The sequence below is a fragment of the Pseudopodoces humilis genome, chromosome 5, assembly GCF_049639895.1.
Source record: "Pseudopodoces humilis isolate 2021_Gansu_Grassland_sample_001 chromosome 5, ASM4963989v1, whole genome shotgun sequence".
In the NCBI taxonomy this organism is placed as follows: domain Eukaryota; kingdom Metazoa; phylum Chordata; class Aves; order Passeriformes; family Paridae; genus Pseudopodoces; species Pseudopodoces humilis.
Genome location: NC_142204.1, coordinates 30,097,870 through 30,122,154, shown reverse-complemented (window position 1 = coordinate 30,122,154; position 24,285 = coordinate 30,097,870). Strand labels below are relative to the sequence as shown.

Sequence of the window (24,285 nt, the reverse complement as noted above, 5' to 3'; positions counted from 1 at the left end):
GAAAATGTTTCTTGATGAATGATGCTATAGAGTTCTATAGATGATAAATATCTTTATTTAGACACCAACAGAAAAACTGGATGACCTGAAATTCCTAAAGCTTCCGTGTAGGAGTGCATTTAGCTAATTAAGTTTATGAAACTGATGTAAACTGAGTCTAAATGAACCTGTGATAAATCTCCTAGGTTTGTTGTTTGTTTGTTTAAGAAGCAGGTGTTCTGCTTTAGAGAGAACTGAGATAGAGAAAGCATGCAATGACAGGTTTTAGACTAGCAGCACCATCCCTTAGCAACGGGTTTGGTTGAAGGAAGCAGAAATTCAAGGGATCTGGTACTCTTAGGCAAATCTCTTTGAGGGTTGTCCCATGTACATGTGTTGATGAAACTTCTGTGAAGGGCTGCAACTCATCTGGAGCTCCAGGAATTCTGTCTTGTGCATATACATAAGGGGAGATGAGGAAACTTACCCCCAGGGAATGGAGGTAAAAACCTGCTACTAAAATAATAAGGAAAGGGGGGAAAAATACTTTTGGAATGTCTATCTTCTGCTTGTGGCCTTGTATTGTGCTTCTTTTGTAGCTCTTTAATGTGAAGTGTGACCTTGCAGGAGAGCTCCAGGTACCAGCCAGTTTTTATAAGATTCCTCATGAAAACAAGCTGTCTCTGTATCTTTCATAAGAGAAAACACATTTAGAGCAAATCTAGAATTGTTTAGCACCCATATTTCATGAGCAGATAGCAGACAACCTGCTAACCAACTTCATTTTCTATTCCCAGAAATATGGAGGCTCAGACACCAGCTTAATCCCTGTCTGTCCTTCCCTCACTCCTGAGCTGCAGTCCTTCATAAGAGAGGGGGGATTTTGCACAGTCCTAGACCAGCCCATCCCACTAGACAGACTTGTACTGAAAAATGTTGAACCCATCCAAGTTACAGGTATGTGCCTGCATGCACTTGAATGCATTCATAAACCCCATGTCAGTGCACTGTGTGTGCAGTAGCATAAGGAGAAGCTGCTGTTTGCCCACAAACCACCCCCAGATGCCTGGAGTGCAAACAGTGGTGCCTCAGCACTGCCTGGCTTCACAGCTCTGCTCCTGTGAGGCATGAGCTACTGCCTCAGACTTCACAGGCCCTGCTGCCAGCAGTGACTCACACACCAGTGACAGTCATGTATTATCCATTCACCCCAAAGGAGGTATCAAGACTCCTACTACAAGCCAAGTATTCCCTCATCCTAACTGTCCTAACACACTCTATCAAAGCCTGGGCATCTTTCCCAAGAACATTTTCAGTTCCATACTAGTTGTGCAGCATTTTTTCAGCTGCACCACAGCATTGTTCTCCTGGGTGTCCTCCCACATACAATGCAGCCATGCTCAAAGAAGCTGGAGAAGAGATTTACCTCCTGCTACAGCTCCTACTCACAGCCCCACCAGCTCTTGAGAGGATGGAATCACCCACCGTACAAGTGCTTCCTTGCTCTCAGACATCCAAATGCGTCACTGGGGAATATGCCTCCTATCCCTTGCTGCTGTGCAGCTGGGTGTGGAGTGAAAGAGAACCACAGGGAATGAACAGCCTTACCCTGCCAAAACAAGGTTCCTGAAGTCACCAAATAAGGTTTTGGGTCAGGGAGCAGGCATGAAACATCAGGCCTTGCCTTGGTCTCAGCAGCAGACTCTCACACCTCACTTTAGTGGTGAATGGTGCCACGTGTAGTTGGTGTTCCCCAACACTAGTGATGTTCCCCAGGGCTCAGTATTGGTACTGATCCTGTTTAACACCTTTAGAAAAGACCTGTATGAGGAGAGTGAGGGAACCCTTAGTTCATGGATGGCATTGATTTGGGTGGGAGTGTTTATCCACTGGAGGTAGGAAGGCTCAGCAGAGGGATCTAGACAGGCTGCATTGATGGGCTGAGGCCAACTGCATGAGATTCAATAAGGTGAAGTGCTGTGTGCTGCACTTCAGTCACAACACCACCATGCAGCATTATGATCTTGGGGAACAGCAGCTGGAAAGCTGCCCAGAGGAAAAGGACCTGGAGCTGCTGGTTGACAGCAAACTGAACATGAGCCAGCGTGTGCTCTGGTGGCCAAGCAGCCCAATGGCATCCTGGCCTGTATGAGCAATAATGTGGCCATCAGGACTATGGAAGAGATCTGCACTTGGCCATGGTCAGGCCACACCACAGACACTGTGTCCAGCTGTGGGCCACTCACTACAAGAAGGACATTGAGAATGTAGTGTGTCCAGAGAAGACCAGTGAACCTAGGGAAGGGTGTCAAGAGTAATTTTTAAAAGGAGTGACTGAGGAATCTGGGGGTGTTTACCCTGGAGAAAAGGAGTGACATCTTCACTCCCTAAAGTCACCTGAAATGAGGCTGTAGCCAGGTGGGGGGCAGCCTCTACTCCCAGGCAACCAGCAATGGGACAAAAGGAAATGGCCTTAAGCTGCACTAGGAGTTTAGGTTGGACACCCAGAATTTTTTCACGGAAAGGGTGGTTAAGGATTAGAACAGGCTGCCCAGGAAGGTGGTGGAGTCAGCACCCCTGAAAGTGTTCAAGAAATGACTGGAGGTGGTGCTTAGTGCTGTGGTCTAGCTGACATGGTGGTGTGTTCAGTCAGAGGTTGGACTCAAAGACTATGAAGGTCTTTTCAAGCCTTAATGATTCAGTCTAACACTGCCAAGGTAACAGGAGCCTCCTACATCAAAGAGAATGAAAAGAAATACAAATCTCTGGGCTCCAGGGTCATCCTAATCCTAAAGAGAGGAAAACCTTAGGGAGCTACAGTGCTCTGTGAGAAAGCAACAGATATGGAAAATAAACCTAGAGTCTGTAAAATTTATGATAACTTTGAAATACATTCAGACTATTTAGTATTCAGCATCAATGCTGAGAGGATATAAAGGTAGGCAATAAAAGGCAAATTACTAAAGACAAGATAAGGGGATGAACATAAAAAATGGTAATCTTTTTTTAAACATGTTCCAGGCACTGTCTGCCTGCCTTGTTAGACCCCCTACCAAACCAACAGAAACAGAGCAAATGTATCAGCCACCTCTCGGCTGCAGGGTGGTGGGGAGGGCAGCACCACATCCTGAGTAAGCCCAGGCTGAATGCAAGGCCAACAGCTCCTGGGTACTGGGAGAAGGCAGTGCAGCCATCCTCCAGTTTGTGCCTAATAGATTGACCATAAGAACCATAATGGAAATGGAAATAATATTTTTGGATTTTTTTTTCCCCCAAGCCAGCATTTCCCATTAAAGATTCCTAACCAGGGTCTTTCTAATCTTTATGATCCAGCTGCAATCATCATAATAGAAAAATCTGTCTTCTGCATTCCAGCCTAGGCTCTGTCCACTGGGTATGACCTTTCCCTGCACCCTCGTCCTTGTTGCTTCTCTCCCATATATTCTTACCAGCTTTATTACAGCTGTAGCCATGGCAGTCTCTGTTACTCACTTGTAGTCTTATAACACCCTGGAAGCCCCATGCTAATACAGGACCCCTTGGGGTGAGGTACAATAAAAACAGTGAGAAAAATTACCATAGGGAGATTGCAGTTCAGATTCCCACATTCTGTGTAAAACAACAAGCAAACATTCCAATGTCAACAGAAAATGTCCCTTTGCAGGAGGAAAAAAAAAAAATATTTAATATTGTCTGGAATGTGTGACCTTGGGGAATGTTGCCAATATATCTGCAGTCTCAAAGAGACTTTTATTACTGGTGGCACTAAAAGATTAGTAAGCATGTTCTCAGAAAGGTCATGTGATCCATCACATTAATCAAAAATTAAATCCTGGGTTTTGATCTAGCAAGTACTTTTGCATCTGATAGTTTGCTGAGGATTGACATCACTTTGAAAATAAACAAAGCTCAATGCAAGTACTTGAAAAAAAATATATGTTGCAATATCCTAGAAATACTCTTCTGGCAGCAGGCAGGAGGCTGATAATTATGCAGGATAATTCTTGTCCAAAGCCTTCTATGCATTAGTGAAAGGATAGAAGATAAAACAGTGTGTCCATAACAACAGGAAGGTACCCTAAATGCAGAACTATCTGCAAACACCATGATCTTGTACAAGAGATGTAACTTTGCATGTAAATATAATAGTAGGAACCCAGCTCTGAAGGTTGCAAGCAGCAACATACTTTCTGATTAGAAAATCACTAACTTGAGCCCCACTTTTATTCCAGATGTGTGACATTGGTTTCACTTTGTCCCCTTGCAGAGTAAAGCACTACATGATGCTCACATTCATCTTCAGAACAAAAGTTTGTAGGAAACAGAGGCAACATGCCTGGCTGCAGCAGCCAACCAGGGCATCCCCCAGAGCACAAGCTCAGGCACATTCCCAGGGAGAACCCAAAGGCAACACCAGCCTGAGTGCAGCCACTTCTCCATGTGCCAGCCATCATATGGACTTACTTAAATAAAATAAAAATGGGACCTCTCTTTTTAATCTTTGATACTTGTTTTTCTCTAACTTCACTTATGATTTAGGCCACTTTGAAGGGAAATATTTCTTAATGATCCTCAGGCAGACTCAAAAGCATCTTAGCTGCACCATGATGAAGCAATAAAAAATAAAAAAAAAAGGAAGTAGAATGAAAGTTTTGAAAAAATAAATCTTCCTACACAACAAAATTAACTTACCCTATGAGGTGCAACTGCCCTTTTAGAAATAGAAAAGATGCTTACATATATAATTTCTTCTATCATAATCAATGTGATATAAAATTGGACTGATGGTTGTATGAGGTGCATTTAGATCACTTTTTTACATTTTCCCACAGTCTTCAGCCTGCGAAATGCTTTTCTAATTCAGCATGAGAACAGGTATCGGCAGTGCATAGCAGTCTTCTTGCTACAAGCTCAGACAGAAACTGCCAAGGTAGGTAACACATCTTCTTTTTTTCTTCTCTAATTACACAACTATGCTTCCCTTAAAGGAGAGTGGCAGCCTAAAAGTGGTCATGCTGTGATAAGAATCTCTTACAGTTGTGACACTTGACCAAAACTAAAACAAAACAAAATAACACACCAGTGCTCTGGCTCAGATATTTGTTACAGAATTTTTGCTGCTGAACATGTTCCAGTTTTCTATCAGGGTTGATAGCAGGTCATATTCTTGTTGAAAAACATTATCAATTCTGATTGGTTAAAAAAAAAAATAGATCCGTTTCTTGAGTCACAGAAGATGGTCAGCCCCTCCAAAGAAGTCAACACCAAAACAACCCCCCCTAAACCCAACTCACATGCAATAGTACTCAGATAAGAAAATGTCACATGCTCATCTATTCACAACATGTATTTTGCAATTTCAGACTGAACAGATGGTATGATTAATTCCACTGTTATATAAATTTACCCCTCATTTTCACACCATGACACATTTCTAGTAACAGCACTGCATGTAACATCTGAAAGTGTGTCAGGCACTGTGCAGTATTTTGCTTTCTCATGTAAGCTGAATTCCCGTCTCTAATACCTAATGCACAGAAATTTGACCACCACTAATACAAATTCTTACAAGTAAATGGTGGTAGACCTTTTCTAAGAGAAATATTGAGTGGATTCTTTCCATTTTTAAGTCACTGGCTGGTACTTGGAATAGCTATCCACTCAAGTCATTACTTTCTCCTGTTACTGAAATATGACCTTCCCTTTCCAAAACTGCCCTCATACCACAGCTACCATTTCTCAATGTCATAGAATCATAGAATAGTTTGGGTTGAAATGGCCCTTTAAAGGTTTTAGTCCAAAGGAAAAATCCTTTTAAGTTTAGTCCAGTGTCTAATCATAGCAATTCAGAGACAACTCAACTTCTGTGACCAGATTATCTGGACTAGCAGAGAGAAGGAAGTTATATATTTTAAATTCTCTCTCCATCACCCCTGTCCTCATACTTGGATGACAGAAAACATAGACCTGAATGCTGTCAGCATGGTAATAGAAACTGAAATTCAGTTGGCAGCACATGGCAGATCTTGGAAGGGGACAGAACTTGTAATGCTGATAGGACTGGAGCTGTCTTAAAAAGAAAAATGAGGAGCCCAAACTGCAAGGACAGCATTAAGCTAATTAATAAACATTACACAGAAAGGGGTGAAATAGCCTGCAACAAACTACACCATTGCAAGCAGAGCATTAAAATCCTACCTTCCAACCAATAATGGAAATACTTACTGGAAATCCCTGGCCTCAGACAGAGATTCCAGCAGCATATAGTGGCCTGAATAACTGGGAGAGTTTCAGTTGTGGGATAATTCATGTTTCCTTCAGCAATTATGAGCACAAGCCTAAAGAGAGGCTAAATAAAACTAAAGGCTCTGGATATTTATGCATCTAGCTTACTGGAAATTTTTTAGATTGTCTTGGTTTACAAACACTTTTTCTTGTTACAGAAAGCATGGATGTCACAGATAGAAACAGCAATCTCCAATTACACCACACAACATCAAACCAAGAAAAGCACTGCTTTCTGCTTCCCTACTGAATCCTCTGAAATTTAATGTCAGCACTGCTCTGACAGAGCCAGTGGAAGACTATTGTGGTGATAATATGGCTGTTTCTTTCAAAATGCCTTAGGTCTCTAAAGCTAACAGATTTCTGACTTGACAAAAGTATGGTGCATAGACTACACCAAGTCAGAATAAATTGGAGGAGGGGAATGAAGCATGCAACAGATGTATCACTTTGTTTCACCTAGGAAGGCTCTTGCCACCTTGCCACAATTTAATAGAGCCTGTCATTTTCTAGAAAGCATGACAGAGAAAAAAAGCCCTCTGTTGGTAAGGACAACTCATTCACCAGAGAAGTTTAGAAGGGTTATTGCATCATTCAAACTGTATTAATAAATTCCATTAAATTAGAATTGTGTAGCCATAGCTCCTGATATTTATGTGTCTCTACCCACTAACCTATAATATCACGAGATGGTTTTTACATTAATACTAAGCCTGTGTATGTATCTATACATATGTATGCACTTACCTGTTCCAGTGCTCTTCAGATACAGCCTGGCCACTGTGATAGACAAATTCCTGCTCTTCCGCCACATCTATCATGGGCAAGTTTTTGTCACGGCTTTCTAGGCTCCATCTTTCACATGGCTGTGCTCCATGCCAAGTGGTGAATGTGTGAAGCAGGAGGGCAGAACAGAGTGCAGACAGATCTGTACCAGAGCATCACACAAGCTGCCAATGCCTCACCAAAGCTTGGCTGACATAGCTGTGCTCCATCCCACCAATCCCATGCTCAGCTGCACATCACATCACACCGAGGGCTCACCAAAACCTCACAGCATCCTGAAACCAGTGCTGACAAGATAAAGATATTTCAAGCCCAGAGTCGTCACACCTGACAGACTAAAGTCTGTGCTTTGTGTGCTGGCAGAAGGGAGAGGGTATTTCACTTTGTATACTTTTCACCAAAAACAGTCTTTAGCCAGGTCTACTTACTTTACCAGACAAGCAATCATTCCTGGAGACCAGCATGTCTCCAAGGAGGACAGCCCAGAGGAAGGAAGTATTTACACATGGGCTTCTCTTCATGGAGAGCTCAATAGGTTTTTCTGTGGTATGCAGAGAAAGACACCTCAGGAAGCAGTTGAGGCAGAAACTGACTTCCCAATTCAAACTGCCTTTCAGAGGAGACCTCTCCTCTCCATATCTAAACAGAGCCCCTGCTTCAATAGCTAAACATGTGTTGTTTGGTTGTGCCTACATAATTCAATAGTGGCTTTGTCACAGGACTGATTTCCCTGGTTTCTCTCTGCAACACAGTTCCACCCTGAAAGAGCTTTCCATTTCACATGTGAGACCTTTATTGGTCTATAATTAAACAAGTGCTACTTTTGAGTCTTCCAGTTATGCCAATTGTCCTGCTACATCAAATGTGATGTCAGAACACAGCCAGTGTGACAGAAGGACTTTCATCAAATGTGGGATACTCAGCAGCCTTGCTGTGGAATGAAAAGACTACTCTGAATTTAACCTGTGAAAAAAACAGATTTGAAAAACAGTCATTATTAGTGTGTCCTCAGAAATGTGAAAGCCTTTGTTGCAGCTCCCTGCAACTCTAAGAAACTGTAACATTTAGCTTGCTCTTACATATATGGCTTCCCTACAGTTAATTTGTAAAACTACATATCCATCATTTCAAAGTAGCTTTGCTGTCTGAAATGGGGCAAGGTCGTTTTAAATGATATAACCTGGTCTATTAGAAAGGTCTAATTTTTTTTTATTATTATTATTAATAATCATTCCTTTAACAGATTAGAAAACAAAAATGACATTTCAGAAACAATTCATCATAGTTTATACAGAACCCGCTGATGCATGGTGTCACGTTCCCATTCAAATCCATAGCCATCTTCCAGACCACAGAGTTTAAGAATTACAGTGCACACTGGACTAAACTCTTTTACAATGTAAGGCACAACTACATGATCACAAGTAGTAAACACAAACACTAAAAACAGAACTAAAGAGAATAAAACTTCAATTAAAAAGAAATTAAAACTAAAACAGACTCATGCAAAAGATCTATCTACACCTACCAAGATGGCAGGATCCAGTTTAGAAGTACAGTACTCTGTAAGTAAAACTGCAACATAAGTATTTTATAATACATTACTTCTAAATAACAAGTAAAAACTTATATTTTTTCCATTTATATTTTATACAATTATACAGAAATTAAGCTGTATGAACAATATTCACATCTGAAATAATAAACTGATCATTAAAAGTCAGAAAAGAGGCAAATGAGACCATGTAATTTGTGGCACGCATCCATTACAGAACACACCATTCATCAAGTTCATGTCTCAAGAAGAAGAAAAATAAACACAACCAAATGAATGGTACATTTGGTGACTGAGGCTATCTGTATCCAAACAACAAAGCTCCATACAAAATTCGTTTTACCCAGCAGACCATAGTTATGAAAGCTTGTGGTTATAATTTATTTCCTGTCCAGCAGCTAGAGTTTGCAAGGTTGAAACTACAGAAGTTAAAAGAATTTAAGAGAATTTACAATAACTTGAAACTGTTAGATATTCTCAAATACACATTAAAAAAAAAAACAAACTTAACTTTTTTTCCTTTTTGGTGATAAACTTCTGCAATTTTGGCATTCACTATAACTTTTACATAAAATAACAGTGAGAAAATCTTATTAAACTTAACTAACATTTGAATTTCACACTGAGAGGTAGCTTAAATTAAATCTTATGTAATGGCATCAAATGGGGGTTCAGGGGGTGTGACTTTTTTTTTCTTACAAAAGTGACTATTTCTATACAAGCAGCATTTTGGACATATTACTATAAAAAGTTCTGGTATTTGCTAACCCAGTGGGACGTTCTTTCAAACATCCCTTTTGTGCCAGGAATCAAGCTCCAGCATCATACAATGGAGGACATTGCCATAAAGCCAACAGCAGTAGCCTGGACCTGCCAGCACTGACCTGTTGATATCTAACAATGAACATCCTTTCCCAGCACTCTTTACCCCAAAATAAGCAGGAAATACAGACAAATTTGGTTTTAGTGTTAAGTTTCAGTCACAGGGGGAGGGAAATTGGAAGATATGTCCTCCAGGTTCCTGCTTTCAGATAACATTAATCCAAAGGGGTAGAAGGGCTTCATCAATCTCTAAATGCACAGACACTTCTCTATCCTCTGCATAGTGAGAGCACAGTATGTGGGGAGCTACAGACAATCAGCAGAGTTTATTACATTACCTAGTACCTACACTCTTCAATATTGTGAACTTAAGTGGTGTCTAATGTTCTCTCTAAACATGCAAACTTTTTTATTCAGTGTCCCTTTAAAAACAAACAGAAAAAATACCTCAAAAACCACATTTCTGTGGCAGGACTTATATGCAATTGTAGCTGGTTTTGAAAAATACATCAATTAGTGCTTTTGGAGAGGCTGTGTTTGGATAATAATTTTAAACTTATTCTAAAAGGAATGCTGAGGTCAAGACTTCAAAGAAATGGACAACTGGCAAGATCCTTGCAAATATATAAAATTCTTTTTTTTTTTCTCATTTTATAATCTCAAAAATAAAGTCTACAAAGACATGCGTGTGACTAACATGGTTTTTGTTACATGTGCTCTGAGATGATGATTGTGTTTTTGGTAAAAGGAACCGCGAGTGCAATTCTCCTTAGGGCCAAATGTATACAGTGAAAAATCCAGCTGATTAAAAACCTGCTGTCCAATGGCTACAGCTAACACATGCAATACACATGATGCCATTCCATTTACTGTAGATTCTCTTAGACAGCAAAAAGTGCACAGTGCAAATGACAGTGTTTCCTAATTCTCTGAGAATATGAGGGGTGGTAATTGGAAGAGTAATTTATCCGTTTCAACATGCTCAAACCATGAGATCATTCTTCTTGGCGTAGTTTAGATTCTATTTGAACTTCAGCTCCAGCATTTTTCTGTCCATCACTGAGTACTGGCCATACATTTTTTTAAGTTTTGCCACAAGCATTTGTTCCCACTCCATGGTTAACTGACACTTAACAATCCTGAAAAGCAGTTGAGTTTTCCAGGTCCCTTTATGAATGTCACTTCTCTTACATCTAGCATGAGAAGCTAAATTGTTATGGCTCATGTGATACAAACACAGAGAGGTTACTTCACGCTTCTGCTCCCAAATCCCTTCTTGCTTCACTAATAAGAAAGCTTTTCCAGTGAGGATTCACAAACAATCCTCATGTCCCAAAGCCAACAAAAGTAGTTACTCATTGTTCTTGTGTACCTTGTGCTCTACACTCCACGGCAACTTGGTTACTTGACACCTTCCAAAAACAGAGGCAAAAACCCACATTTCACCTTACAGCCTTGGACTCTTGTGCCAGAGAGTGAAGCCAGTTGAAAAATGAGATCCCTCTAAACCTCTTGCCTCTGTTGGAAGCTGCAGCAGAAAATTCCTTCTGTCTCTTCATCTCCAGACAGCAACTTTTCCTACTGTGACTCATTACTTTTATCCTCTTCATTCAACCTTTGCAGAAGGGGGAAGATTACATTAGGGAGTACATGGGGAGAAGAAATAAACAACAGTGAAGCAGAGCAGATCTTAGGATCAAAAGCCTGCCACTGACCTCTGCGATGCTACCTGTCTCCAGTGTGATGTACTGCTGACATGAGGCCAGAATGGAACAGTAAGATTTGGCACTTGTGAGGCAAAAATACAAGGCGCTGTGGGTCTTTGAAAGAGAGGTATTGTCTCCAGGAAGTTAAAAGAACCTCTCCCCACCCTTTGTAAGACCATCCTTTACACATTCACAAAAGCTTCTGTAGCTTGTCTCTGCCCATGAAGCAGCTGGTCTCTCGCATTCTGCTCTCATAGCAGAATTCTGAACGTGGATGGAGTGTCCTGCAGATGGGACAGTTTCAAGAACAAGCCCACACTTCATTGTCCCACTCCTGATGCCACAGTAATGACTAGTAATCAAAGGCTGCTTGAGGATCCCACAGACTGGTCTGAGTGCTGGTTTTGCCACTATTTTCACCTCTTCCTCTATAATGGCCACTCCTCAGTGAATCAGAGCAATCTGCCTATTTCTCGAGGCTGTAAAAACACACCACTGTTCATCCTCCAGTTCCAAGACTCAGTCTCTTCTGCCATTTTATTAATTTTCCCCTCTGTTCCTGTGTCTGCAGTCTGAAAAATCAGGGAATTAAACTGTTTTGCCTGGAATCCTTTACTGTGGTAAAAGTCACCAGGCTTTTTACTTGGTTTTCCTGTTACTTAGATTTTAAGGCAGTGAAACAAAAATCCCACATTCCCACTGAAACTTGCCCATCAAAACACTTAAGACTCTGCAAGCATATTTGTAAATACACAGCTTTTCACCTTCCGGTTTCCCTTATTATGGGATATTTTCTTGAGCTTGAACACAGCTTCCAACCTGGCAGTGAAGCCAAGTATACCATCAATTCATCAACAAATACAGACCAGCACTAAGAATTACAAGTACAAAAGAAGGAGCACAAGACTCAGCAATGGAGTCATAAATTCACTCCAGTGAAAAGTTGCAGAAATCATGACCTATTGCTGCAGAATCAAAGCTCAAGCATGAAAGTTTCCACCCCACCGTTCCTCCAGATTTTAACAATCTGATTCTTTCTACAAATGTGTGTTCAAAAAGCATTTCTATCCCCTCAAAAAGCTGCTTATATAAACTGGCCAGCAAAAAGCAATTTTCAACAATCAAGCTGGTTTTGCCCCTGAAGCTGAAGAGCTCCACACCAATGTGTGGTCTGCAGCCAACCAACTGCACTACTTTAGCAGCCTGCTAAAAAAAGGTGTCTCTGCTTGTCTTTACACAGCAGCATCCCAAAAGGCTGAATTAAGAACAACCTTTCCAGACCTTCTACCATGAAAAAGTCTCTCCTGAGCTTTCACATATTCCCAATAAAAAGGCCTAAACACAGCTGAATCTTCTAACCACTTTCCTAGCTCCCCTGAAAGATGTCCATCTTCCTCTGCCTCATGTGTTTTGATCTTAGGCAGCTGTGGGAAGTTTCTCCCCACACAAAATCCCTCCTGTTCTATGTGTATTTCATTCACTCTAAGAACAGCACAAGGTTCTTGTGCATTACAGAAAAGGATGGAATGCATCTAGGCTGGAGCACGACTGTCACATCTCTACTTTTCCCACATTTCTCAAGTCAGACATAGAAAGACTCTAAAGAAAATTTTTTGGTTTCTCTCAGTGAACAAACAAAAAGGAAAAAAAAAAATCCCAGAGGCAGAGATTGATTCTGTTCATATTTTCTATTCAAAATATTCTCATGCCAAACAGTTACAGTGATGAGGAGACACAGGGAGTCCAGAGGCTCTGTTCATATGGAATTGTTGCAGCAGTTGCTTTCTCAAAAAAACCCCCAAAACAACTCTCAAGTTCAAACCAGAAAAGCAGGTCAGTGCTTTGTATGAACCACATTTGCAGCCCAAAGCCTTTTACAGTGACAAGAACAAGTTAAATCATTTAGTTGGCTTTTGGGAAATAAGAACTGAATTTTAAGAAAACTCCTTGACAATGCAAATGTAGAACTTCCTGGGTAAGTTAAAAGAGAATATGAAACATATAGATCACTACTTCTGGAGTAGAGGGATGAAGTTTTTTCACTTGACAGTTAATCAAGACAAGACATTTTTATAAAGGAGACAATTCTTCATTCACATATAGAGCTGTAACTAGATAAAAGCAAACAAATCTTCCTAATAATGACTAAGCTACCATATTGTGACAGAATTTGATTCCTTGTCTCAGGAAAGAAGTAGAGGAATTCAGGACACAACCTTTTTCTCTGAACAGCTGGCAAAATTTGGTAAGATACTGAAGCATTTGAGGGGTGGAGAATTTATTAGGGTGTTTAAGACAAAAAAGTCCTAAATATTGGAAAGCATAACTCCTGCTCAGAAGAAATAATCTTAAGGGTTTTGAAATACCAGATACAAAGGGAAGAAAAGTTGGAGAGAGGCCAGCAAAAATGGAGAGGTGCAAACAAAATCACAACAAAAAAAGAAGTCTGGAGCCTACATGAACTGTACAAAAAACTTTCTTTCCCAGTACAGAAAATATGAATAAATATTTATAGTAATATATTGGCCTCTTAATTAGAGCTGTTTGGCTTATAACAAAGATAGTCTTCCATTCTAAGCAGACTAAATCACATAACTAACAGAACACTTCAGAGCAATGGAGGGTCAGATGGAGTAATGGAGAAGTGAGGTTTGTAAGGTGTAGCAGGAGTTCAGCTTCTTCCACAAAAAGCTAAAGGAAGGGACAGAAAAAAAGGCCAGAAAAACTACAGCTGACTCAAAAAATACTTTTTCTTAGTTGGATACCTGGCTTGAAGGTCTGAATTTCCCTTAGAACAGCAGTGATCTCCCAGTGCTTCCCAGGATATGGGCAGGGGCAGAGATGTGCTACAGGCTTCTACCAGCATTGTTTGCCTTTTTAAAACCCACATGTAAGGGTGCCTTGAATATTAAAATTTGTCAACCAATTAGTAAAAGTGAAATAGATCACTGTGGGATGAAATATTGTAATGTATCATATAATATTGCTACAATGCCAGATAAACTTTGTCTCCTCATTTGATCACACATACTCTCTCAGAGAGACAGATGCACTCACACACCAACTGTGCAATACCGTATGTGTAAAGATGTTCCAGCACCCCAGTGCTGTATTGGATAAGGACTTGGCTGCTGACACTACAAGTGGGCAAATAAAACGGAGTTGAAGTTGAGTCCAGTCATTACCCTCACTGTGGAGTTCAAACTTTAGAGAGAAAAATGCAAGAACAAGAGAGATAGAAAAAGAAACCAAAATGGCTTATAAAGACCATCAGATATGCAATCAAATGCAACAATTAGTTATGTTTTTACAGCAACATTCGATACATAAAATCCTCACAAGTTTTTGCATCTTCCTTTTTCTTTGAAGGAAACAAGAATAAATTTCAATATCACATAAATGCTGTTTCTCTTGAACAAAAAAATAAAAGATAAAAAAATACATTGTTACTCCTCTGTTTAAACTTTATTTACAAATAACTGGATATCTCTAATCTAGACATAAAAGCTCTTTCCATGATTAATGTTAGTAAGCTATGGATGATCTGAGCCCATGTCTCACAAAAAAATACAATAGTTTTGCTTGGTTTCAATAAACATTTTAAAATATACTAGATTTTGCCAAGTGTTACAATCATTGTCCAAACTGAATAGTAGTCTGAGTGCTGAATGAAGTGCATCAACAGAAATAGTAAATTTTAGTGTAACATTTCTTTGTCACTCACGATAGCCAGTTATCCTTGCAAGTCATTAAAGCAAGTATCACACACTCGGACAGGCTTCTTGGAAGAAGGAGTTAAGGCATTCTTTGCTGAGCACTCGGCACAAAAGATATTTCCACACTGTCTACAGTGATGCTGCAAAAAAAGAAGAAACATACATGCTGAATATCAGTAGCAGAGAGTGATCACCAATAGAGATCTCACACTATCATGTCAAGTCAACCCTCAGCCAAATCAACTCTCATGTTTCAAAAATTAGTCTTAATTTTTAACTGGCATCCTTTCTAAAGGGTATATGAGTAAAACATTCAGAAGTGCTTCACTGAGTCAAGAGAATATACCAGTTTCAGAAAACAGATGGTTAAGTTCACCCTTCTCTTAAATTTTTCTCTTGAACTTGTTCTGGTCAGATAAAAATGGTTTTCTTATATGTAATTACCTGCTTTCACATTGAGAAGTATCCTTGAATCAAAGGATCCAGCAGCCTTTGTTCAGAGATTACCCAAAGAACATCACCAATATAGTGCAGGCCAGGGAGAATCACCTAAGACTATATCAAGGAGCTCTGCAAAAATGAACCTCACAAATATCCCTCATCTACTCCATTGCCAAATCACTTGTTGGAGAGGTGCTCATCTCTGGATGAAGGGCACACCCTGCCAATTGAAGCTAACGTCTTAGCTGACCACCAGTTTTTCAAGCAAGGTCTGACTACAGACCTGAAGCACATCCAATTGTTTCTTCTGTTCCATGTTTATAAATATAAAGTCACAAAGCACCAGATCATGGTGATGCCTCATCTTTTCACACATACTTAATTTCATTAAGGAATTTACATTCCTTTTATACCCAAAAATCTAGTTCAGATTGGTTATAAATATATTTTCTGTAAATAAGCTTACAACAGTGTAGTTTTGCCTGCTTGCAAAATAGGGATGGAAGCATTTTAACACTGTTTATAAACTGATGATGTTTGAATGGAAAAAGAATCATGAATAAAGTAAGTTCCATAGCCCTTATTTTTAATATGTTAAGGCATTTCAAACAATAACAATATTCTGAGATGTCCTGAGAATCACAGCACTATTCAGGCCATTTTCTGAAGTCTGTATCCCATCTAAGAATTTGGAAACAATAAAAATAGAAAATCACCATAGACACAGAGTAGAACACACCTACCCTTCTTACTGTCACCGAAAAGCCTTTTCCACAGGCCATACAATTCTGCACCTCATTGTCTTCTGCCCACTTCCTGTTGAGAGCTTGTGTGTGTTTGATCTATACAGAAAATGTAAAAAATAGCATCAGGCTTTTAAAAAATGCATGTCTAATTCCATCTAATATCCTAATTTCCACAGCATGCACTACCCATTGCAAAATAAAAGCACCAATTCTGTCATGATACTCAGGGCTTATGTTTGTTCAGAGAGGACACCTTCCAAGATTCAAAACTATAAGCAGATTTAGTAACACACAGACAGAAGTATGACCCTCACACACCACAAACATAACACCTTAATTCATCTAGAAAGGCAACCCACCACCAATCTGACACAAATTTGAATTTCTCCTAAGGTCCCAGACAGAAAATCAAGAGGTTTAACAGCTTCAAATCTAATTATACCTGCAATGACTGGTTTTCTCGGCCAAGTTCCTGCATGGCAGCAGTTGTATTGTCCAGCTTTTTCTTCATTTCTACAAGTTTGGCTTGAAGCTTTTCAATTTCCCCCTCACTTTTTATACACCTGAGGTAAAATAATAACTAGTCAGCTCAAAGCATTTAAGACATTGTAGACTGTATGTCCTTGGGCTGGTTGTCAGTCTGAGAAGTTACCTGCTTAAAATCCAGCCAAAAAAAATCCTTGCTCTGAAAAGTTCTTGGATGCCTTAATTAGGAACACATTCTGTTGTATCTGTTTAACAATCAGTTAAAGATTATACTGTCATTGCTCCCAAGTATCTGCAGCTTATCAATACCTGGAGTTACACCCCAACCAGGGACAGTGCTGAATGCTGTCCCTCAACAGCAAGCCCTGATAAATACCCCTGTGCAACAGGACACTCTCACAAACCAGCTACCACAGGTCAGGTCAGGCAACAGAGCAGAAAAGAAGCCTTTTTATTCTATCAAGGCCACCTCCCATCAGCTGAAACTCAGTTAACTTTTCAAAACCAAATAGCAAAGGGTATTTTTCTGCCAAGCTGTAAACAGCTACTGGATGAGTTCAACTCAGTACAGCAAGGGATTGCCAAAGAAAGAGGATCTCACTTGAACTGATCCCATGCTTTTTCAAGGTTTACTGCTCAAAAGTCAATCAACAAGCTTGACAGTACCAACAAAAGTTTTCCCCTCTGCTTTCACCAAACACATCAGGAAATAAGGACAAAGAAAGCTTCCTGTCTCACAGGTGTTTCTTCTACCCTGGAAATCACTGCATTCAGGTAGCTCCCGCTGCCTTGCAAGGCCTCCTGCTGCCTGAAGGAAAAGCACTCTGCTTACCTAAGATTTAAATATATTGTAGAGACAACAGCAGGACTGGAGAAAATGAGACTGCAGGTTTTCAGGAGGAAGAAAATGCATCCTTTGTGAACTTTAGTCTGTCTAATCCAATTACATATTCAGCCTCCTAATACAAAGAAGTGGGCACACCTAGGAGCTCCTATGCAAATCCTGTGTTACTTAAGGGGTCTCTTCCAAGCTTCTGGCATGCCTCTGAACTGAATCAAGGCATGGGAGCCTCAGAGTGATGGAGAAGGACAGTTAGTTTAGGTAAGAAAAGTTCTCTCTGCCAGGCCTCACAAAGTTGACACAACAGATGAGAAGCCACAGCCTATAGACCTGAAATCTCAGAGGAGCCCAGTGGATTTAGAAGGCTCTTAGTGGTGGACATAAATCTTTGAGACCAAGCACAAGGCTGTGGCTTTGGTGATAAGTAAAAATCATGATAAGCCTGCCTTATTTTCTACAGAACAATCACAAAAAGCACAGCTGGTTCACAAAACCCCTTGCTGTGCTTTGGCAGGGATGACAGAAGGTTGCACTCTGGAAACTGCACCCATAGCCACTAAGAACAAATACAGATTTAAATAAAGCATGAATATAGAATCCCAAATCAACTCAAACAAGTTTTCATTCTCGGTTAATTTAATTTCTCAAACTACACTTCCACAACATCATGACCACAGCTTACCTCTCCAGCAATGCTCTTCTCTCATCCTGATTATTCTGAACTGTTGCTTCCAAGACAGCATTGTCCCCACGTAAATCATCTGTCTGTTTCTCCAGCTCGCTCACTCGTCTTTGACTGCTCTGCCACTCTTTCTTCATGGTAGCCAGGTTTTCATTCAGGGCTGTGACCTGCATTGTGAGCTTAGTCTCCTTTTCCTCATGTTTCCGTTTTTCCTCTTCTTTGTCTTTTTTCTCTGTGTGCTATAAAAACAATGGAAAAATGAAAAACAAGCTTCCAAGCATTCTTTCCCTATTCCCTACATTTAACTGAGGCAAAGAATCTTACTGTAATAGAATCACTTTTAATCAACATACTCTACTAGACAAGGCTGTCGCCTCACTGAATTTTCCTATACCATTAAAGGCTTCAAAGATTTTTGATCTTGTAATTTAAAACTCATGTAAAGTGAAACTAAAGTCAACCCATTGCTTCTTTTCTGTCCCTGGAAGAATCCAAAGGCATGTTCACAAAACAGCAGTCTCATTCTCTTTAACATACGAACCAGTTTGGCTTCAATTTCACCACATTCTTTCTTCAGCTCCTCTTCTCTTTTTTTCAGCTGATCTTTGATAGCTTGATGTTTTTGTTTCTCCTGTTCCAGAGTTGAATTTGCGTTATCTATTTTGCTCTGCAGTTCTAATTTCTGTTGAATCAATAGCTGGTTTGCATCCTTGAGATTTGTCACCTCCTGTTAGGATACAAAGTTAAAATAGCAGCACTGAAAGTGTAAATGGATTTAAATTCAAAAATACTGTAATCCTTTCCTAGGAGAGGACAGCAATAATTTTTAGTTTTATCACTGGAAGAAAGGATGACTTTATAGAGCAAAGTATCAGTGATTTTCATGATCACTGATTATATTATGATCAACATTCAATTTTAAAATTTTAAAAATACTGTTAATGCATGTTTCTGCTAAAGTACAGAGTAAAATCTATTGAATTGTTTTCTGCCATTCCTTGAAATGACACATCCATTGTCATTTCCTAGGTGCTGTTCAAAAATTTACTTCATATTGTTCTCTGGCTGCAATAATGAGGTTAAAAACTACATAAATGAAAATGTAAAACTCAATGCTGGTGGAAGAAAGTTTCTATTAGTCTTCAATGTATAAAAAACGACTCTGTTTTAAGCAAGTGGGATGATATAAATAATGGCTTTACTTGCTCTTCTGTGACTGAACTCAAGCAGAATAGTAAGTTTAATTTATAGAAATCCTTTTCCTTAAAATTACACAGCCAAGCATATAGGTACTAAAAGATTAATAGGGATGGACCATTTTCCATAAATCAAAATTCACAATACAAGTTAAAAGAAAAGCAAGGACAGTGAAAAGAACATATCTTCAGAACAAGAGGATGCCCTACAGATACATCCATTCCTTGCTAGGAAATGGGAAACAGAATTTAAGTCTTTAGGAGACTTTCAGTCTGATTGCTTGTAAGGAGATGAAGAAATTACTATTAAGCTGGTATTGGTTTGCACACCTTTTACATTTTTATAAATTTTTTTCTTTAGGCTAGAGATTTCAGGGATAACAAGAATTAAAATACCTTTCCCCAAGCACAGAGTGCTCGAGAGAAACAAAGTGCAGACTTACACCTAAAAATTATAGACCATTTTCTAAACAATGGGGAACAAAAGAACATCTGAAGGTCATAAGTCATCGTGTTATTCTCTCCTTATTAGTGTATAGGGAATTGTACCTGTATTTATACTTTTGCAACAATTCAAACAAAGTGTGTTTAAGATGCAAATATAACTGCTAATAGTACATTATGGAAAACAAACTGCAGCCTTTTAGGAACGCTATAGAGATTAAAAACCAGAATATATAGAGTGTGGCAAGAAGCAGTTTTACTGCACACTAAAAATTATTTCATTAAAGCCTCCCAACTTTAATCCTTTAGAGAGCTCAACTGATTATTATGATCTTGAAGGAGAGTTTGTCTTTTATGAGGCTCCTGATATTTGCCTTTTAGGAGGCTTCCCCAGCTGTGACTTTTTAAGACGTTTTAAGAAACAACACAAAGGGAGTTTCAACTCTACCAAGCATCCTTGAGAAGTCCCAGATGTGCCTAGAATATCTGGAAAACTTCACCGTTGTGACTCTTTTGGACAGCTTTTCATTTCAGAATAGTCAAGCAGGGGTATGCAGAATGAATTTACAGTGGAACTGAAGAAAAGCCAGGACATACGCCGCCCACCTGGCTCACTAGGCCTGGCGCTTAAGGATCATCACCGACCAAGACATCATTGCTGAGGAAGCTAAATAAAATCTGGGTTTTGGTTCCCTTACCTGTAATACCAATATTTACAGTACCCATCTTTGCAAAGCCATTCCAGATAACATCTACCGAGTGAGTAGGCACATACTTCTCATCAGATAACCAAACACATGAGGAAAACTTAGTTTGTCTCAATGTACCTTCTCAAATTCTTGCTTGCAGACTCTAAGCTCTTCACCCAGCTTGGCACCTTCTTTTTCAAGCCTACTCCTTATTTCCTGGAGTTCTGCCGTTTTACATTTTTCATTAGCCAAATCTTTGTCTTTCAAAATCTTGAAGAGAAATAGAAGTGCTAGAAAAGTTACAAAGTTCACAAAATACAAAACCCAACCAATTAAAAAACATCCAGGGCCCAAAAACATCCAGTGGCTTTGTAATTATGGGGAAACAACTGCCATATATCCATCCACAGTTTGTAAAGCAATTAGCAGCATGATTGCAGTTTTATATTTAAAACTAATAATGTTTTCCCACCTATCTAGCCACAAACTTGCCTAGAACAAATTAACAGCATATTCTGAACCAAATTCACTACAATTGTCTCTTTCTTAAGTCTTTTCACCAGGGGTTCAGTAAAATTGTCATTATTATGCACTGTAACAGCGTTATGCTCTCACATTAGGGATGTAATCGAAAATAATAAAGTGTGCATGCATGGGGTGGATGTGAAATCTCCTGTGTGGAGATTTCAAAAGGCAGAAGCATTTACCCTGTCATTCTGAAGATCTTGTAGCATTTTGTTCTTCTCACCCAGCTGCTGTTCTTTCTTTGATGCATCCTGCTCCAGTGTAGACTTAGCTTTCTTCAGTTCCTGAATCTGTTGATTATTGCTAGCAATTCGATTCCTGCTGGAAACTAATTCTTCTTGAGCTAGAGCAAGTTTTTCTTCTGTGGACTAATTAAAAAGAGAGTTCTGCAAGTTACCTGTCAGTATAAAAGTTTCGGATACTAAACAGCCACTTAAACATTTCCAAGTAGAAAAACTGCTAACTAGAGTGCAACATTTAGCTTCCTGTGTTGACAGAACATTACAAAAACTTCTGGTTTACAAGGTTATCCCAAGTAAAAAGAAACTATGCCAGTATAATTTCCAGGAACAAAACCCTACTGTACATATTCCAGCTTGCATCATTACACAGACAAAAGGTGAAAACATGCAGGAAGGCAGAAAAAAAAGGTAACTGACAAAAAGAGAATACACTTGAATTTGCTCACACAAATTAATTTTATTATCTAGGCAAATCAAGTGTTCTATAACTCTAGACAGCTGTTACTTAAGAAACAGTGAAGCTATAGTTTGAAGATTTCAAAAATCATTCAATGCTATTTTTCACCAATGACTTAATAATATGTTAGTGCTAGGACAACTGTAATTTTTTTTTAAATTCTGAAGTGAAATGTTTAAGATAAAAATGCTAATATCAGGATAAAATGTTTCACAGTTTCTGCTGAATAAGCATTGTAAATATTAAGTTTAAACTTTCATTTAAAATCCAGAGATGATACTTTATTTGCTTCTAACTCTCACCATTAGCTAGAAAAAGAACCTTGATTTATCTCTCTGAAACAGGTCACAAAATCCCAAGAAACAAACCAAAACTTGCACCCAAAGCGAAAGCTCATTCTGTTGGCTTACAGCAAAGTCAAACTTTGGAGGACTTTTTGAGTTAATATTCTGAAGGTTTTTTAAACATTCTAGCTTAGTTAAAGACTAGTTCCACTTGAAAACAAGAAAAAAAAAACCAAAAAAACTCATCCTCCACTTTCCCAAAATATTGGTATTTTATGGAAATTTTTGATGCTATGATACAGAAGGTGAGCTGAGATTCATTATTAGTAATAAGTTTACTGCCTTCATTGCAGCAGTAAAGATTTAAATTCTTTCAAGATAAGCTCAATTTTTCTTGAAGTTCTTGCTTAAATATTACTCAAACCTCTTGTTGAAGGTTAGTTCCTTAAAAGGAACTATAAGCAGAATTTTCATTTCATTCAATTATGCATATGCTTAAGTCTCTCCCATGTTGATTTAAAAGCTAATTCATTTCTGATGCCTCATGACCCTCCTTTGTTGCTTGTAGAGTCAGACTTAATTTGAAACAGCAGTGATGGAACACTGCTGATTCAACAGCATTTTCAACAATCCCCACGGCTCTAAAAAATTCACACCAGCTTTTAAAATTAATCTTCAGACAAATTACTTTACTTGCTTTCTGAGATATTAGAGTTTACTACTTAATACTTTTAAAGGTGTTGACTCAATTTTTTGTTTAAAAAAAAAAAAATGGGAGGCACTTTTGCAGTTTTGAGGTTTCAGTAGGGCGAGTATTTCAGAAAGCAAAATTATCTCCCTCTGTTCCATTGTGTGCAGTGGAATACCATATTTTCCTAACATTGAGGAAGGATAGGAAGTCCAGCATCATCATATAATATCTTCACAGGAAAACCCAACAGTCTCTGAAGTTTTAGAAAGAACATAGTAAAGCCACAACTTTTATTCAAATTTGTTTCCAGCAGAAGAAATGTGGTTCCATCAAACTTGCTAGCACCAGATGATGAAATTTAATGAAGTGGATAGTGACACCCACACACAGTGGGTACTTCGCTCTCAACCCACCCCTCAAAGTATCCACTGTACAGGTTATCTCACTGCATCTATACTGAGGCTGAGACAAGGTACAGAACAAAAGAGGTCATTCAGTACTTATTTGTGTAAATAAAAGAGAAATGCTAGGTTGACTGGTACAGAGTTTAAATAAATAAAAATATTAAAAAATTACAGTTGGATTCATTAAAGCTTGGGCTGTGCCAGTGCAAATCATAGCACCAGCATCACAACTGGTCCTAGCAGGGTGGTAAGACCTAGATTCATTCATTTTGCACATGAAGTGCAAAAACAATCATTTGAGTCTGTGCTCCCTCATCCCAGTCCACAAGGACCAACATTAAATTATTCACAGATGCTAACCTGATTTCTCTTCACTCCCTAAGAAAAAGAGTTTGACTGACTGTATGTAACTTGGGCTCCTCAGAACTGAGGTCTGGCAAGTGTAAGTTCTGTTCCAGAACATTCACTGAATATATGCTGACAGCAATGCCAGCATTGGAGACAAAGAAACATTCTTTCAAAAACACAGAAGAAACCAGGACTGACTAAAAAATGCACAAATGCCAAAACTCAAGAATACTTGGCAGAGCTCAGGAGATCACATTCACAGAAAGTATTCTCACACTAAGTCAAAATCAAGGCAAAACAGTTTGTACATTTTTATTAACTCTTCTATATAAAAAGTATATTTTTTCCCACTAAAAGAAATTGTGTGAATATACACACACACAGATATTTGTATAAATGTGTGTATATACAAAAATTTAGTGGTTTTTTTAATTATATATATCCTTTTTTTTATCAAAAACTACAGCTTTAACAAGCACTGAAATTCTACCCTATTTCTTTTTGCAGTCACAAAGACAAAAGCTTGCGTGAAAGTTACTGTTAAGAGACATTTTTAAACCAAACTAAATTTGCAGCAAATAGTATCCATAAAATTATAACTCCATTCCCACTTCTGATTTTATTCTTTATTTATATATATATATTTTTTTTTTTAATGACAAGACTTCAGTTTCCTCTGCGGGACTCGGAGCTTCAGGGTTGGCAGCTGGGCGCAGCCCCACGGCTCGGGCGCTCTGCCGGTGCCCATGGCAGCGGCTCTGCCTCGGGCAGCGCCGGCTCTCGCACCGCAAAAGCGCCCGATCCTCACCTCAATGCCCACCTCCGCTCAGCCAGAGCTGAGCCGTGGATCCCAGCAGGGATTTTCCCGACAGTGCCAGCAGATGGTGCTCAGTGCACAGCCCAACTCCCGCCGTGCCCTCCCAGGAACCACGCCACCTCACCAGCCCTTCATGATCCATC

General features: G+C 39.2%; 2 protein-coding genes across 4 annotated transcripts in view; one reads left to right on the top strand and one right to left on the bottom strand.

Moving 5' to 3' along the window:
• The window catches only part of PLEKHG7 (pleckstrin homology and RhoGEF domain containing G7), a 29,082-nt gene extending 22,177 nt beyond the window's left edge, over window positions 1-6,905 (top strand). Inside the window, exons 14-16 of the mRNA XM_088055700.1 lie at window positions 777-936; window positions 4,812-4,909; window positions 6,423-6,905. Coding sequence (XP_087911826.1) covers window positions 777-936; window positions 4,812-4,909; window positions 6,423-6,530 — 366 coding nt within the window. The 3' untranslated portion in view covers window positions 6,531-6,905. The remainder of the gene's footprint in view (window positions 1-776; window positions 937-4,811; window positions 4,910-6,422) is intronic.
• A 7,667-nt stretch (window positions 6,906-14,572) lies between these two features.
• Window positions 14,573-24,285, bottom strand: part of EEA1 (early endosome antigen 1) — a 60,152-nt gene continuing 50,439 nt past the window's right edge. For all 3 annotated transcript variants that reach the window (XM_014248908.2, XM_005519423.3, XM_014248909.2), the window contains 7 exons: window positions 21,082-21,267; window positions 20,513-20,644; window positions 18,587-18,772; window positions 18,046-18,284; window positions 16,479-16,599; window positions 16,034-16,132; window positions 14,573-14,989 (listed from right to left, as the gene is read on the bottom strand). In XM_014248908.2, the coding sequence (XP_014104383.2) occupies window positions 14,867-14,989; window positions 16,034-16,132; window positions 16,479-16,599; window positions 18,046-18,284; window positions 18,587-18,772; window positions 20,513-20,644; window positions 21,082-21,267 (1,086 nt within the window). In that variant the 3' untranslated portion in view covers window positions 14,573-14,866. The remainder of the gene's footprint in view (window positions 14,990-16,033; window positions 16,133-16,478; window positions 16,600-18,045; window positions 18,285-18,586; window positions 18,773-20,512; window positions 20,645-21,081; window positions 21,268-24,285) is intronic.